The following is a 16,635-nucleotide window of genomic DNA, read 5'->3' on the forward strand; positions in this document are numbered from 1 at the left end:
AATGATGCGTAGATGATTCTGAACACAACTGCGAAAATGTAATGAAAAAAGGTGGTTAATGATTCTTAAATAATTTATATATTAACTAAATTTCTACAGTTGAATTACATTTTAAGCTACTACGTTTTATTTAACTAATAGAGGAATTTCCACACGTGATGAAGTCAACGCAAAGATAAATAAGTTTCTTACAATTCGAACATCGAAGATTGTGCGGAAAACCAACAGAGTCTGAGGCAAAGGGGGTTGACTATTCTTATAATATGTTAAGTAAATGCTAAAATAAATAAATAAAATATTAATCAATTATATATAATTATGCTCGAGCCCTATAAATCAAGCTTATGAATGTAGCTCCAAAAAAGATATTACTTCATTCTTAAAATCTACCGACCTAATATAATTTTAGCAAATAATTGAAAATTAAAAAAAAATCTATCTATCTATCTATCTATGTATTTCTACGCCTCTGCTCAAGATTTCTGGATTGAGTAGCTTGGTGGGTGGATGCATAAATAGTCGAGCCACGCCACTTGGGGTGGATATATAGTTTCTATATTGCTTCGCACTGGGTGATAATTTAACAACAACAAAACCAAATTGCCAATGCGAAACTGTTTTTGTGTTTTACTTTTATTTTTGCTTGGGTGCCTTTTTTACACACAGACGCACACACTCGCACACAGCCGCACACGCACACACATGCGGAAAGTGAGTGACATGTGAGGGGGTGGCAAACGGCCCCCTTTGGGGTGGTTTGGTTTTTGCTGGTGAATGTTTCTGGCACAAAAAGCAAGAAATTCACATAAAAATATACGACTCCTCATTATGATAATACGAAAATAAATGACAGTGGTGTTTACACTCTAACGGTGAGCAAGGAAAATGCTGAGGATACAAGGGATACGAATTTTGGGGGGATTATGTGGGGAAGTGTTAATGCAGCCTCTTTTTTTGGGGATGCAGAAATACGAGCTATTCAGTGGTTTATATGGGAAATAACAATAATGCGTAAAAAGACTTAGGATTTATCTTATATAAGGCAAATATTTGTAATATATTATTATATTCACTCTAAGATAAGTTATACTCAAGTGTAAAGTTGAGCTTTGGTCTCATTAATGATTACAGGGTATCCTTACGGCAAGGAACATTCTGACTGCCAAAATAAATCCGGAATCTGGCATTTCAACGCATTCATTAGAAAATAAAATATTCTGCTTTGTCCACTCGCATCCTGTTTATCCGTGCTAACGTTTTATGCCTTTTGTTCTTGGCGCCCACACCTTGGATGGGACGACGAGTCCTGGAATCGTCCTGATGTTCGCAATCTTAGAAAAAGAATTACTTATTCAGCGCTCGACATGGGCTTTTGGCCCGGCCTAAAAGCCTGCTGGCCATGTCCTAGCCAGCTTGGCATTGGCGTTGACTGTGCGACTAATAGGCTCGCATATTTATCGTAAGAAGTTCAATTTTTTATTCGCATTTGGGCCGTACGTTTTCCGGCTTAGTTTTGCCGGGGCCATTACCGACATTTTCCGCAAAAGAGCCCCGGCCATTAGCTAATTCTTTTTGCCCCGGCAAGTGAAAGATGAACAGAGAGAGAGAGAGTGAGGGAGCTTCTAGTTGGGCAGGAAAATGAGCAGAATTTTCCAGCTGCCGTTGACGAGAAATACGTTACATTTTGCCGTACGCTCGAGTGGGAAACTCAGGGGTCAACAATTAAATGCCATTTGCAATAAAAACAAACCTGGCTGGCAATGAAAAATTATTTAAATGCGCAGCACAAATGTCAAGACGGAAAAAGGTCAGGCGACCCGGTTACGGGTGAGGGTCACCCGATGGTCAATTAAAATCGCTCTAACCCGGATTGACCCCACCTCCGGAGCCAATTTCGCACCGAATCGAACCATTTTTCACAAACATGCTAAACAATGGAGCGCAAATTTCGCCGAGTCCCGCTGCAAAAATCCATCGCTCGACTGTTACAGTTTTCAATGTCGGGCCATAAATTTGACCCCAGCCACCCCTATGTGTGTGCCCTGTGAACTGGCAGCTCTCCTTGAGGCGTCTTAGCCGTGACCCCGAATTGATGCAATTTCTCCCCGCACATCCGCACATCCACAGTATTCGCATTAATTTTAACCTCTGGCTGACGCTGACAAGGGGTCAGGATCAGGATCAGAGCGCTGGCGCGCGTTCCCAATTTTATTATATTTTTATTTTATTTTTACTCGACTTTGTTTTACGCTGACCAATGGCCAGGGGCCAACCCCCGATCGACGCATCTGTAGCGCCGCAGGGGTCACGAAAGTGTGAAAATGTGGACTGATTAGACGGCACATCGTCCTGCGTCCAAGGATCTCTCTGGGGTGGGTGAGCGGAATGCTCGTTTTTGGGGTGGGGGTTAGCATATTTGGCGCTTATTTCCCAATGCCGATTGCCTAAGCTCGGGATTTGGTTTGGGTTTGGTTTTCAGATCCTTCGGACGCTCAACAATGGACCATTGCAATGGTCGGGGCTCTAGAGTCCTTTTTACATTTGTCCAATGCCCAATGTCCGAATTCATTTCGCTGGCGACTTAGTGGCCTTAATTTCCAGCGAATTACGAATGTAATCGCGCCAAATGTTCGGCCATAAGGATCGAATATAATTTGTGGGATTTTCAAGAATTTTCCACGACCGTTACTTATGGACGGAACATTAAAATGATTTTTCTTTCTATGCTAAATCTGTGGTATATACTTTTAAAAATTTACAGTGTTTAATCTGTTCACATTTTATAGTATTTCGTAAGTTATATATGCTCAAAAATCTTTTTCATGTTTAAAAATACAATAAATACAACTAAAAATATATTTTCAAAGTTATTAAACATTTTTTATGCGTTGAACATATCCAAAGACCTTAAAGTAACTACATGACACTTTCGGGTTTTTACATTTTACGCTCATATTCATAAAGTTATATATTGCTTTCAATAGTGCTGGATATATTTCCTACAAGTTTTTCAGTATTTTCCAAGTAGTAAAATGTGAAAACAGTACAACCCTTCCACTCGCCTTCGCCCATTGAATTCACCCAATAAACCCACCGATAGCCAATATCGAACTCAACCCTTTCGCCTAATGACCAAAACGAATTCCAAGAAGATCGCGGCTTGTAAAAAGTGCAATGGAGTTTTCGCTTAACCCGTTCTCTTCCCAGCAACTTTCTCGTTCGCCAAAGGGTTGAGGAAGTAGGGATTTGGCCGTGCAACGAGGCTCAAAGGACAAAGGACACCATAAAAAAGAAACAACCGAGGCGTCATAAAGAACACAATGACGCCGACATTAGGTGGAAACAAAAAGAGAGGAGAGAACGCAAAGCACACAACAAATTGTGGGCCGTTTCGAGGGAAGCGGGCAAGGACACTCACAGGATGCGATTTTTTCTTAATGGGTGAAAGGGTTGAGGTCGCGCACAAAAAACGGCAGCCGGCTACCTGCCCACACCGTTGGTCATAAAAAACTAAATATTTTACGATCGGCACACAGAAATGGGATGTCTTACGCGGAAGTGTGTTTTTTGCGACGTTTTTTAGGCTTCAAACAAGACGGTCGGCACAATTGTATGTAGAGCGAAGCGCTCTAATGACCATTAGACTCATAGATATTGTATCTTTGTGCGCCTTTCGAAGTTTCTCGCGATTTTCCAGCTACTTTCATTGTCAATCGATGGTCTTACCTGACCAAAACAAGCCCGGGACCGAAGCGAAATCTATGGAATAACATGCAAAGCGAGTCGCCTTCATAAAATCTCGTGGCGTGTCGACTGGAAATCCACCAGACGATTGTCCTGCGCGTCCTGCCGTCGTCCTTCGCACTATTGTTTGGCCGCATAGCCAATTTTACGGCGTAACCATTAAGGCGGACAATGAAAATTAGAGCAACTATTCGCCCTGGCCCGGACCTCTGCTCTAGTTTCCTTTTTTAATCCTTCGGTTTTTCGTGCTAAAAAAGGATTTACGGATGTTGGCCGAACGCCCGTGTACACAGCCATCCTGTTTACCATAACGTTTCGGCGGAATTTTCACGCAGCCCTCTCGCTTTCCACCCATTTTCGTGGGCGTAACTCGCGAGCACTTTTCGCATCTGATTTATGCGAAATGTTAATTTTTGCGGCTTCCTAAGGGTTTCGACATGCCGGAGAAGTGTGCAAAATCCGCCAGCGAATGTGGCAGAGATTTGCAAGTGTTTTTTGCTACCTAAGGACCACAGGACTTTTTGGTGAATTGTTTGGTTTTGTTAGGGAGTAAACCGCTGCGCAGAATATGCTAGTCATATATTAGCGTTTAGTATTATGAATCGAACATTTATTCTCGTTTCAAACTATCCTAAAATAACAAATTCAACATGTTTGAAAGCAAAATCACCTTTTTGATAGGTATCTAATTGATTCGATACAGCAATGCTCTTACATAATAGAAACTTTTTTAATCAGCTTCCAAAACCTTTAAGTATGAAACTACTCTCGAAGTGCACTCCACCCAACCAGTAGCGCATAAATCTAAGTAATTGTGTGGCAAAACCAATTTGCACTTAAGATCAAAGAGCCAAATCGCCGTACAATAACCACACAAACCAAACCAAACAGCCAAAAAAGAGAATCCCCTTCAGAGAAGGAAAGAAAAAACCTTAAGTAAAATGGCAAATCATCCTTGGCATGAAATCAGCTTACGAACTCAAGGTGATATCTCAACAGGCCGCAGGACAAAGGTCAGCAGAAGAGTGCGCCAAATCAAAACACAAAAAATAAGATAGATCCTAATGAGATACTCCCTCGAGGGGCGAATCGGTCGACCACAAAATCCCAAGCGCTTGGCTGCACATCTTACAGATACATTTGCATATCATCTGGGAGATGCGCAGATCAGGAGATAAAGATGTGCGGATCCGCCCTGTTGATCTGCCCAATCTTCCCCTCGAAGGAACTTCTGTTGGGACAGCCGCAGGCCAAAGGTTAAGGATAAGGATCATTTGCATGCGTGGCATGGACTTTCGGCAATTAGACGATCATGATCATCAGCATGTTTGTGTTTGTCCCCGGATAGGTATATCACAGCTCATCAATTAAAAGGTCAAGCGTGACGATCCTTGGGACTATTTGTTATGTCCTTAACTTCAACTTTACATAACTTTCCAAACGTAACCGGGTAGGATCCACACAGCACCCGCCCGCCTAAGCAACGCTAATCGGGCTGATCAGCGAACGCTAATCGCTCGGGACTAACTGGATCCTCCGGATCAGCGGCGCTGATCCTGCGTGATCCTGCGTACTGCGTAATGTTGGATTATGTCCTGTGCGAAGAAGTACGGCTGGCCAACTTTTAAATCGCTTTTAAATCCACATCACTCTAGTTCCAGTCGCACTTCTTCGGATGCGCGGATTAATGAACTGGGCGGGCCGATCAGGTAGCTTCGCGTCCTTTAATCCTTTCTCCGCTAAGTCCGGTTGCAGTTCGCATTCGTAATCCGGTTTGCCATGTCAACGTCAATGGCAGGTCTACCTCCGGTACTACCTGTTCCCGAGTCGTCCTTTTGGCCATATATTCCTCTGGATATGTGAGAGAGCAGCAACTTGTGTAATTTGCATTCCGGCGGTGTTTTGTTTGCTCTGTTGTTTTGTAAATATTGCTTTTACATTTTCCCCACCCCCGCCAACGACCTAATTTATCCCCGTTCCACTTTAGTTTTAGCCAAAATATTCCGCATAAACAGGAGATTGAATAAAATAGCCGGAGGCACATTAATTCCGAACCTAATTATGAATTTGTATGTATGTTTTCTTTAGAAAACACTGTTCCGTCCAAATAATAAGTTATCCTTTTGTTTTGTATAGAAAAATATCTTTTTACGAATGAACTATACTGACATTTAGCCCCACTAGTTATTTGCTAGTTCTAAATTTGCCATTAAACCTACTTAAAAAATTTTCAAAATCGCACCTAATTTATCATTCCTAAAACGAACCTACTGCTTGGAAAATAATTGGTCGAAACCGAATGATAAGCATTTATGATATTGCTAACCATAATCCTTGTCAAGCTAACAATGATACATTTTCCGAAATTAGCTTAAAAAGGTGGAACACACCCATTATGCACAGACTACCTTAAGGAGATTTGGAATTTCGGATGCTAATTGTGGCAAAGCTTTGCCCAAATTAAGTTAACACGCACAGCAACAGGAAAGTGTGTTAAAGCAACAAGGAGTCTCCTCGGCCCAAACCTCCATCGGCCAAATTGCAGTTGGCTAAGTTGTTAATGTGTCTGGGCTTAAAGTTGCCCAAAAAACAATTGGCGAAGGCGCCCCCCCATCCTCCCCCATTTCCGCTCTCTCTTCAAAACGTCCGACATCAGCAAATACCACCACTGGCTGAACAACTCGACAGTCACTAATCCACCATTGGATACCCCTGAACTTATAGATGCGGCCGTTGTGAACCTCACCTCGCAAATTCAGGAGGCAGCAACTTATGCTGCTCCAAGGTTCTCTAACCAAACGAGGGACAGAAGTAGAGACGTCCACTTTTGGAATCCTCGGGTTAATGAGCTCAAGTCAGAGAAAAGGCGTCTCCGACGGGTTTGGTTCCTCTCCAGGAACCCTAGAGACAAAACAGCTCTCAACAGAGCCACCAAGGAGCTGAAGGAAACTCTGGTCAGGCTAAGGAAGGAGGCCCTCGACAGCTTTGTTGGTAATCTCGCGCCGGGTGATCCCCACCACAACCTGTGGAATGTTACCAAGCGCATCAAGAGGCCACTGAAGAGGATCCCGCCCATCAGAAGACAAGACAACTCATGGTGCAGAACTGAGACCGAAAGAGCCAACGCATTCGCCGAGCACTTGGAGGAAGTCTTCACACCAGCCAATCGATGTTCCCCAAATGAAGCAGCCGAAACAGCCAGGCTCCTGTCAGAACCTCTCTCTGACTCCGAGTCGATACCCCTGGCCACGGAAGAGGAGATCAGCAATTTAATAGCGGCAATGGGTAACCACAAGGCTCCAGGCGATGATGCCATCAATGCCATTGCTTTAAAGCTCCTCCCCCCTATTAGCAAGTCACTAATCACGACCATAATAAATAAGTGCTTGCAATTGGGGCACTTCCCTTCATCATGGAAACGCGCCGAAGTAGTTATGATCCTGAAGCCTGGTAAACATGAAGCCAATCCCGCCTCCTACCGCCCGATCAGCTTACTACCAGTACTCTCCAAGATACTCGAAAGAGTATTTTTGACCAGAGTATTGCCGGTGATTGAGGAGGCTGGTCTGATCCCTGATCACCAGTTTGGCTTTAGGCGCCGCCACGGGACACCAGAGCAAGGCCACCGAGTAGCGCAATATATCCTGGACGCCTTTGAGAATAAGAAATACTGCCTAGCAGTAATGCTGGACATTAAGCAAGCCTTTGATCGTGTTTGGCACCCCGGTCTCCTCCTAAAGCTCAAAAACGGCCTGCCCCAGTCATATTTCAAGTTCTTAAAATCGTTCCTGGAGGGCAGAAGATTCGCCGTCAGGTGTGGAGAAGCGCGCTCAGACGTCAAAGAAGCCCGTGCAGGAGTTCCCCAAGGAAGCGTTCTCGGTCCGCTCCTCTACAACGCGTATACGGCTGACCTGCCGGTGATACCGAGCCAGTACATTATGGCAGCCACTTACGCCGATGATACTGCGTTCCTAACAACAGCAGATACCCCAGCAGAGGCCTCCCAGACTATGCAGGAGCAACTAGATCTACTGAACACGTGGCACACGAGATGGAATATATCGGTAAACAGCGACAAGTCAACCGCTACCACCTTCGCAACTAGACGCGGCACTTGCCCACCAGTCAGTTTCAACGGGTTCCCAATCCCAGAGGTAGCCAATCCAAATTATCTTGGCTTTACACTGGACAGGAGACTTACATGGAGACCACACCTGCTAAAGAAGCGGAAACAGGCGGAGAACCGAGTCCGTGAATTCTACTGGCTGATGGGCAGACAATCTAAGCTACCGACTTCCACTAAGCTCCTTATCTACAAAGCGATCATAAGGCCAATCTGGACGTATGGCATTCAACTGTGGGGCACTGCATCGAAAAGTAACATCAACATTATCCAGACATTCGAAAACAAAACGCTCCGCACAGTCACAAACGCTCACCCTTTCCACGATAATGCCACTATACACGAGGTCCTCAGCTTCCCCTGGGTGAAGGATGAGATTAAGAAAAGCAGCAGGCAGTACATGCAGAGGCTTCAAGACCACCCAAACAACCTGGCACAAGACCTGCTGGACACCAGTCAACGCACCAGGAGGCTGCACCGATCACACCCTTTGGACCTCTCTGGGATTAGACACGAAAATTAAATTAAATTATATACATACATTATTATATACATCAAACATACAATATTGACAGTTATTGTATAGTTTCGCAACAATTTATGTAATCAATTAATTCTCTACCGTTAAGTTTAGTCATCAAATTTAATGATTGTCCGCGAAGGACAGTTTTAAATTAATATATCCAAAAAAAAAAAAACTTTTGGGCCAGAAATCAATAATCAATAGTGAAGCGGAGATGCCAAAAAACGGCAAAGAGCCAAAAAGGCAGCTGCATTCGGCCAAAATGCAGCGCCAGAAAATGCAAAAGGATAAAATGAGCGAGTCAGAGCGAGAGAGTGAGTGGGTGAGTGAGTGAAAGAGCGAACGCCGCGAAGGGGATGCTGTTTGGTTATTGCTTTTGGGGATGGGGAAAGTCACTCAGATTTACAGCTAGCATCCGTATCCGTTTTGAGTGAGTTTCGTCGTTACGTTGATGCTAATGCTCTCCGCCTGCTCTCTCATTTCGGTTTCTGTTTCTCCGTGTAACGGCTCTCGTACGCCTTTGTGTTGTTGCACTTCTGGCATTTGTTTTTGCTTTGCAATTGAGATTTTAGATTTGAGTTCTTTTTTGGCGAGTGCACCGCTGTGAGGAGCAGTGAGGAGATTTTCAGCTATTAGAAGAGCCCGCTGAGCGCCAGTTTGGTCAGTTGTGCTCCGAGTCCCGAAAACGAAAGTCGCTAGCATTGACAGGCAGCCACTGAAACACAAAAATAACCAAACATCCAAAGGACGAAACGTAACTGCTATCAAAACAAATATTGCCAATAAATACAATTAAACTTCGTGTTTGTGCTAAAAGAAAACCAATTGCAAAAAGACTCTAGTCTCGAAAACTTATTTTTTGGCAAAGACCACATCCCGCACATGCGCGAATTCCGCGAAAAAGAAAGCACAAAAGCAAGCTAAAAAGCGAGGCCCAAAAAATAGACAAAAACGAAGAGCAAGGAGCCCCCACATCGCCGCTCCCCCTCGCACGCACTGTGCGTGTTGGTCTAACGGTAACCGTGTCGCGGTCAAGCGAGAGAGTGGGAAAGAGAGAGTCCGCGAGCGAAAAGCGAAAACTTCCGTGCTCCTGCTCCTGCTCCCGGTTCCCGTTTCCAAATTCTCCAGGAGAATTGCACTTGGACTGTCCCCAAGGTAAGTAAGTGGGCGTACCATCCGATATCCTAGTTATACACTGCATTCGACCTCCAATAAATCGTAAAAAACACATGCGAGGTAGAAATTCGCAAAAGCTTTCCGCGGATAAACAAATAAACAAGAATTACAAATCGGTTTTGCGGGAGCAAATGCCAAAATGTTGGGGTATCCAGTAATATACACAGTTTTTGTGAGGATTTACACATACGCTCTGTAAATTTTAATTTAGTTTTGAATTGAAACGAAATCTGTTTTTTATAGAATATATTCGATATAAATTCCAATTAGTTGTTTAATTATAATCCATCATGTGATATACTTTCGAAATAGCTGTCTGTCAAAAGAAACGGATTTTAAAAGTTCGTTTATATGCTATTATGCGCTATGCTTAATGTATTTTACATTATTTATTCATGCTAATCTGATGACTGATAAGCATTTTGCTTATTCTCTGTTATAATCACCTTTAATCCCAAGTACTCAACTTTCTTCTAGTTTCTGCACTTCTGCCTTCTCTTCTTGTTGTTTGTAATCGAGTGCTTCTTTTTCTGTCTAACCTTAGAAACACAAACAAGAGATCTCACACACACACACACAGTCACACAGAGTGTGGTAAATCATTTGCTAAAAATGCAAACGGCAAAAATTCTAAAACAATATTTTAAAATCTGTCTGGCTTTTGGCCGATCTTCGGGTGAACTTGTTTTTTGCCCGCTCGGTCTGTTTTTGCCCAGAACTGCAGCGTATATCCAACCCCCGACCGACCCCCCTCCTCATTCACTCCTCCTAAACACCGCCCCTGGCCACGCCCCCCTCTACGGCTGACAGCTAATTTTATTTGTTTACATGTCGACTTTCATGTTGTTTTTTTTTCGCCTTCCTGCCCCCCAAATAACCCCTTCAATTTTTAGCCTTTCTTTTCGCTCTTCTTTCGGCAAATGCATTTTCGACTTTTCTTTTTTAATAATTTAAATTTAGACATCGAACTATAATTCAAAGTCAACGTGGCAATTTTTTAATGGCAAATAGTTCGGCACTTGCCAAAATGCATTTCAAATATAAGGAATACACCTATGTGACGCTCGTTGTCGTTGTTTTTTTAGGATAATGGTGGGGAAATCATCATGGCACGATCTTTTGCAGAATTGATTGTCATCCGACAGTTTTAATGTTTGCCGACAAAAAGAGCCGAGCGCAATTCAAACAAATGGGGCTTTGTTAGGCGCATAAAAATAAATATGCACATATTATACGGGATATATTTATAAACCGCAAATGACATTGAATCACTTCACTCAGCAGCAGTGCAGTTTTCCCTAACCAAATGCAGCTCCAAAAAACAACAAGTTGTTCTAAGCCAACAACATAACGGGTGCAACTGCACATATGTACATGCATACATACGTATGTACATATAGTTTATATAGCAAAGATACATATATGTACACTTGTTTGCAGGCATATCCTGCTCTTGGCTGGCTTTTTGTACGGATTTTTCAACAAAAACATTTTTTGTGTGGCGCATTTTCTGCGTTTGCGAACTTTTCCATTTTTGCCATTTTCATGATATTTTTAGAGGGGTAAAAAGGGGGCGGTGTTGCTGTGTGGGGTGGGGGGAGGGGCACCAAAAACGACTAGCACATGTTTAGTTTACTTTTGCAGTTTCGGTTGCCTGGCTGCACTCGTTGTGGCCACACCACCCCACCAGCCCCCCCCCCCCCCCTGCAAGGCCCCCCTGCCCCCTTGGCCCACGCCCCTTCCGACCGGCGTAATATTAATTTTACACTTGGCCTTTAGTTTGGCTTTTGTTGCTGTTGTTGGGCATGGCACAAAAAAGCCCAGACGAAAGGCGAAAATTCTCTTTGTTTCATAGTGCGCACACACACACTTACACACACACTAACACACTCGCAGAGCAATTAATTTTGGCTTTCTTTAAAAATATCCACAAAAGCGAATTTAAATAAATATGCTAAGCTTCATTTTGTGTGCACTTTCTGTTTCCTGAACCATCAATTATGATGGTTAAGTATTGTAGATAGTTTAGCTGCCAGATAGCACAGAGCACCATCCTCCTCCCCCAAATAATATTCCGTAAATGCCCCTTTTTCCCCTTTTTTTCGTTTTGCGTTTTTAATAATATTTACTTGAAAGCACAAACAATTAGCCAAAAATGCAGCAACTGCACAATTTTTCAGCGTGAAATTGGAAATGGAAAAAAATAGAGGCAACAAGAAATTTTAATGCGAGAATTATTAAAAGAACTACGCAAATCAAAGTGAAATGTCTGGCGGAAAATTGTTGTCAGGAAAATGTTTTTCACATGGGTGTGTAATAATTATACTGCACATATTATGCACATAGTTTAGTTGGTCCTTGCAGTTTTCCCGCAGGTGTAAGCAGTTCTGATCCGTTAATTTAGTTAAGTCCCGCGCAATCCTTTTTTACTTTTTATTATTAACTACGAAACTGCCCTCGCTAGCTGCCTACTCCTGCTGTCGACTCCTGCCCAACGTAATCCCCATAGAAAACCGGTGGAAAATTCACAGCTCGCTGCTAAGCTGGCCTTCCGCTAAGCTCCCGGATCATCCAAATCCAAGTGCGCATAATTTTTTGTTTCTGCTCTAATCCAGAATGGATCAAGAGCGCAATCCTCAATCCGCGATCCGCGATCCTCGATTCCCGGCCGATCCGCGACCTGTACCTGACTTCCCGTCACCTCTGCCCATCTAATCCCTTGACGCGTGCGTCCGTCTACCTGAGCGATATATAAACTAATGCCTGTTGCAATTGTTCAGTCAGTCACGAGTTTGTTACCACAGCGACAACACAACAGAAGCAGCAGCATCAATATCCTTGCAAATCCTTACGAAAATCCCGACAAATTTGGAATATACTTCGATACAATCGCAATCATACGCACTGAGCGGCCACGAAACGGTAGGATATTGTAGCCATTACCCAGTGTCTCCATTTTGTACACAAAATCACTCAAATCCCCGTCAGGGGGTGGGTGCCGCCCAGCCACCCCTGGCGTATTTTTTGTTAGGGGTGGTGCCGCAAGCACACCAAAAAAAGAGAAAAAAAAAAGAAAAATAAAATGAAAAACAAGCGGAAAAAAGAGGAAAAAACTCGACGCAGGCGCAGTGAATGAATGAATGAATGAATATGCCCACTAACCCCACTCTCTCTGTTTTCTTATCCATTACAGCCGTCTAGAGCCGCCAAGATGCAGAACTGGGAGACGACAGCCACGACCAACTACGAGCAGCACAACGCCTGGTACAACAGCATGTTCGCGGCCAATATCAAACAGGAGCCGGGTCACCATCTCGACGGGAATAGCGTGGCCAGCAGTCCGCGCCAATCGCCCATTCCCTCGACCAATCACCTGGAACAGTTCCTCAAGCAGCAGCAGCAGCATCAGCAGCAGCCCATGGATACCCTGTGCGCCATGACCCCTTCACCCAGCCAAAACGATCAGAACAGCCTGCAGCACTACGATGCCAACTTGCAGCAACAGTTGCTGCAGCAGCAGCAGTACCAGCAGCATTTCCAGGCAGCCCAGCAGCAACATCATCACCATCACCATCTGATGGGTGGGTTCAATCCGCTGACGCCACCCGGTCTGCCCAATCCCATGCAGCACTTCTATGGCGGCAATCTGCGACCCAGTCCACAGCCCACGCCCACATCCGCCTCCACAATGGCGCCCGTTGCAGTTGCCACTGGCAGCAGCGAGAAGTTGCAGGCACTAACACCACCCATGGATGTCACACCGCCCAAGTCGCCGGCCAAGTCGAGCCAGTCGAATATTGAGCCGGAGAAGGAGCACGATCAGATGTCGAACTCCAGCGAGGACATGAAGTACATGGCCGAGTCCGAGGACGATGATACCAACATCCGTATGCCCATCTACAATTCGCACGGCAAGATGAAGAACTACAAGTGCAAGACTTGCGGCGTGGTGGCCATCACCAAGGTGGACTTCTGGGCACACACCCGCACCCACATGAAACCGGACAAGATCCTGCAGTGCCCGAAGTGCCCGTTTGTCACCGAGTTCAAGCACCACTTGGAGTACCATATCCGGAAGCACAAGAACCAAAAGCCCTTCCAGTGCGACAAATGCAGCTACACGTGTGTCAACAAATCCATGCTGAACTCGCACCGCAAGTCGCACAGTTCCGTGTATCAGTACCGTTGTGCGGACTGTGATTACGCCACCAAGTATTGCCACAGCTTCAAGCTGCATCTGCGCAAGTATGGCCACAAGCCCGGCATGGTTTTGGACGAGGATGGCACCCCGAATCCTTCGCTGGTCATCGATGTCTACGGCACGCGTCGTGGTCCGAAGAGCAAGAATGGTGGACCGATTGCCAGTGGAGGAAGTGGCAGCGGCAGCCGGAAGTCAAATGTGGCAGCTGTCGCTCCGCAGCAACAGCAATCCCAGCCAGCTCAGCCAGTCGCCACATCTCAGCTGAGTGCTGCCCTGCAAGGATTCCCTCTGGTTCAAGGCAACTCCGCTCCTCCGGCGGCATCTCCAGTGCTCCCGCTGCCCGCCTCTCCTGCCAAGAGTGTGGCCAGCGTGGAACAGACGCCCAGCTTGCCCAGTCCAGCCAATCTTCTGCCTCCTCTGGCCAGTCTGCTGCAGCAGAACCGCAACATGGCCTTCTTCCCCTACTGGAACCTCAATCTCCAGATGCTGGCCGCTCAGCAACAGGCCGCTGTCTTGGCCCAATTGTCGCCAAGAATGCGAGAGCAACTGCAGCAACAGAACCAGCAGCAGAGCGACAATGAAGAGGAGGAGCAGGACGATGAGTACGAGCGCAAGTCGGTGGACTCCGCCATGGATCTCTCGCAAGGAACGCCGGTGAAGGAGGATGAGCAGCAGCAACAACCGCAGCAGCCGCTGGCCATGAATCTCAAGGTGGAGGAGGAGGCCACGCCGCTGATGAGCAGCTCGAATGCCTCGAGGCGCAAGGGACGCGTCCTCAAGCTGGACACCCTGCTACAACTGCGATCGGAGGCCATGACCTCTCCCGAGCAACTGAAAGTACCCAGCACACCTATGCCCACTGCATCTTCGCCCATTGCCGGACGCAAACCCATGCCTGAGGAGCACTGCTCGGGCACCAGTTCGGCGGATGAGTCCATGGAGACTGCCCATGTGCCGCAGGCCAATACCAGTGCCAGTTCGACGGCGTCCAGCTCGGGTAACAGCTCCAATGCCAGCAGCAACAGCAACGGCAACAGCAGCAGCAATTCCAGCAGCAATGGTACCACCTCAGCGGTTGCAGCTCCTCCATCCGGAACTCCGGCGGCGGCGGGTGCCATCTACGAGTGCAAGTACTGTGATATCTTCTTCAAGGACGCCGTGCTCTACACCATCCACATGGGCTACCACAGCTGCGACGATGTGTTCAAGTGCAACATGTGCGGCGAGAAGTGCGACGGACCCGTCGGCCTCTTCGTCCACATGGCCAGGAATGCTCACTCCTAAGTTCCCCATCACCATCACCTTGTTATTATTATTTATCACTATTATCACATAATCGTTGTCCAGAATTGTATATATTCGTAGCATAAGTTTTCCAAACATTATTTTGTTGTCGAAAATTGTACATAAGCCAATTAAGCCGCTAATTCTAGACCTAAGTTTATCTAACTATCCTAACTGTATCGAACTGTAGCCACCTTTCACTCTGTCTCTATACACTCTTGTATTTTCGAAATCGACTAAAAACCCTGAAAACGGTTTAAAAACTATCATAAATGCATGGAGAAACCTAAGCCTAAGTTAAATCTAATTTGTAAGTGGAGTCAAGCGAAACAACCAAACAATACCAACAGTCCAAAGTCAAATTAATAAAATATAGTTTATAACATATACATAATGAGTATGTTTTCTAAAATAATTATTTAGTCTTATTTAACCTACATATTCATATATGCGCATAACACTCAGTTCTTTCTCTGATATTCTCTCAGTATTTTGTTAGTTGAAAGCGAATTCGAATCGAACGAAATCAAATCAAATAAATACAATTTATTCAATATAATTTCACAAGTTTTTCCCTTTATTTTTGTTGTTAACCTTTGGCAATAATGACAATATTTTCGATGCAACTGAAACTGACGAAAGAAGAAGTACAAATTTAGAGATTTTTAATGAGTAGCTAAGATGCGCGAAATCTGAGCAACGGATCAAAATTAGTATTTACCCCATAAAATCTAAGTCGAGGTCATGAAACGAATTTCGAGACTTAGGATGTGAGCCCAGTGTAATCCTTGATAAATCCCATTTTAAGTAAATTAAACTAGTCTAAGAGATTTGCCCACGAAATGTTTTTATGCAATAACATAATAAAGATGAAGATATTATTATTATTATATGCGGTGTTTTGTATCTGTATGCTATGAAAACTCAGTAATATCCTGGGGAGATCTTTAACTTCCTTCGACAAAAACCCAGCATATTATAATCTATCCCTGATCCAACCATATGGCCAATAACTGACCAATGGAACTGTCAACACGCGATATTTAAACATGATTTATCGCAAGCGATCACCCTCACCAAAAAAGCAACTGAATATATTCGGAAAATTGTGAGTATGTATTTATGTATCTTCTTTTCAATTGAAGAACTGCTCCATCATGTGCTAAATACCCAAGTTGTTAGATGAAAAGGAATAATATACAAAACAGAATTTGTGTGCGGGCGCAACCCAACAAATTGGAGAATCTACTGCTTTCTTCCTTCATATTTCAATGCAACGAATTTTGATGGATTATTGACGTTTTGCGTGAAAACGCACAATTCGCATTGCATATGAGAGGGGCAATATATAATAATGAAAAACTCATAAGCACGCGCTGGAGGAACCACAGGAGGAGGAGTGGCAGGAAGATGACGCAGCAAGGCGTCTCCTTCTGCCACCCGGGATCACTTGGGATCGATCCTTGGAATTTGTTGGGGTTGGCGCGCATGCGTCGAACGCACTTCAGCCAAATGGCGCGTGGATAAGGGGAAATTCCTTCGATTTTCGGTTCTCGAGTGGAAAGTCAGTTGTATAAAAATAGT

General features: G+C 44.7%; 1 protein-coding gene across 2 annotated transcripts; it reads left to right on the forward strand.

Moving 5' to 3' along the window:
- The first annotated feature begins 9,036 nt into the window (after nt 1-9,036).
- LOC117144728 (protein hunchback) lies at nt 9,037-15,941 on the forward strand. Of its 2 annotated transcripts, none has more exons than XM_033310071.1 (2): nt 9,037-9,545; nt 12,760-15,941. In XM_033310071.1, exon 2 carries the CDS (start codon nt 12,778-12,780, stop codon nt 15,049-15,051), a length of 2,274 nt encoding a protein of 757 aa, XP_033165962.1. In that variant the 5' UTR covers nt 9,037-9,545; nt 12,760-12,777; the 3' UTR covers nt 15,052-15,941. The 2 variants fall into 2 exon arrangements, with proteins under 2 accessions (XP_033165962.1, XP_033165963.1); XM_033310072.1 differs by lacking the exon at nt 9,037-9,545 and adding an exon at nt 12,344-12,488.
- Nucleotides 15,942-16,635: the final 694 nt, after the last annotated feature.

The sequence above is a fragment of the Drosophila mauritiana genome, chromosome 3R (genome assembly GCF_004382145.1).
Source record: "Drosophila mauritiana strain mau12 chromosome 3R, ASM438214v1, whole genome shotgun sequence".
NCBI lineage: Eukaryota > Metazoa > Arthropoda > Insecta > Diptera > Drosophilidae > Drosophila > Drosophila mauritiana.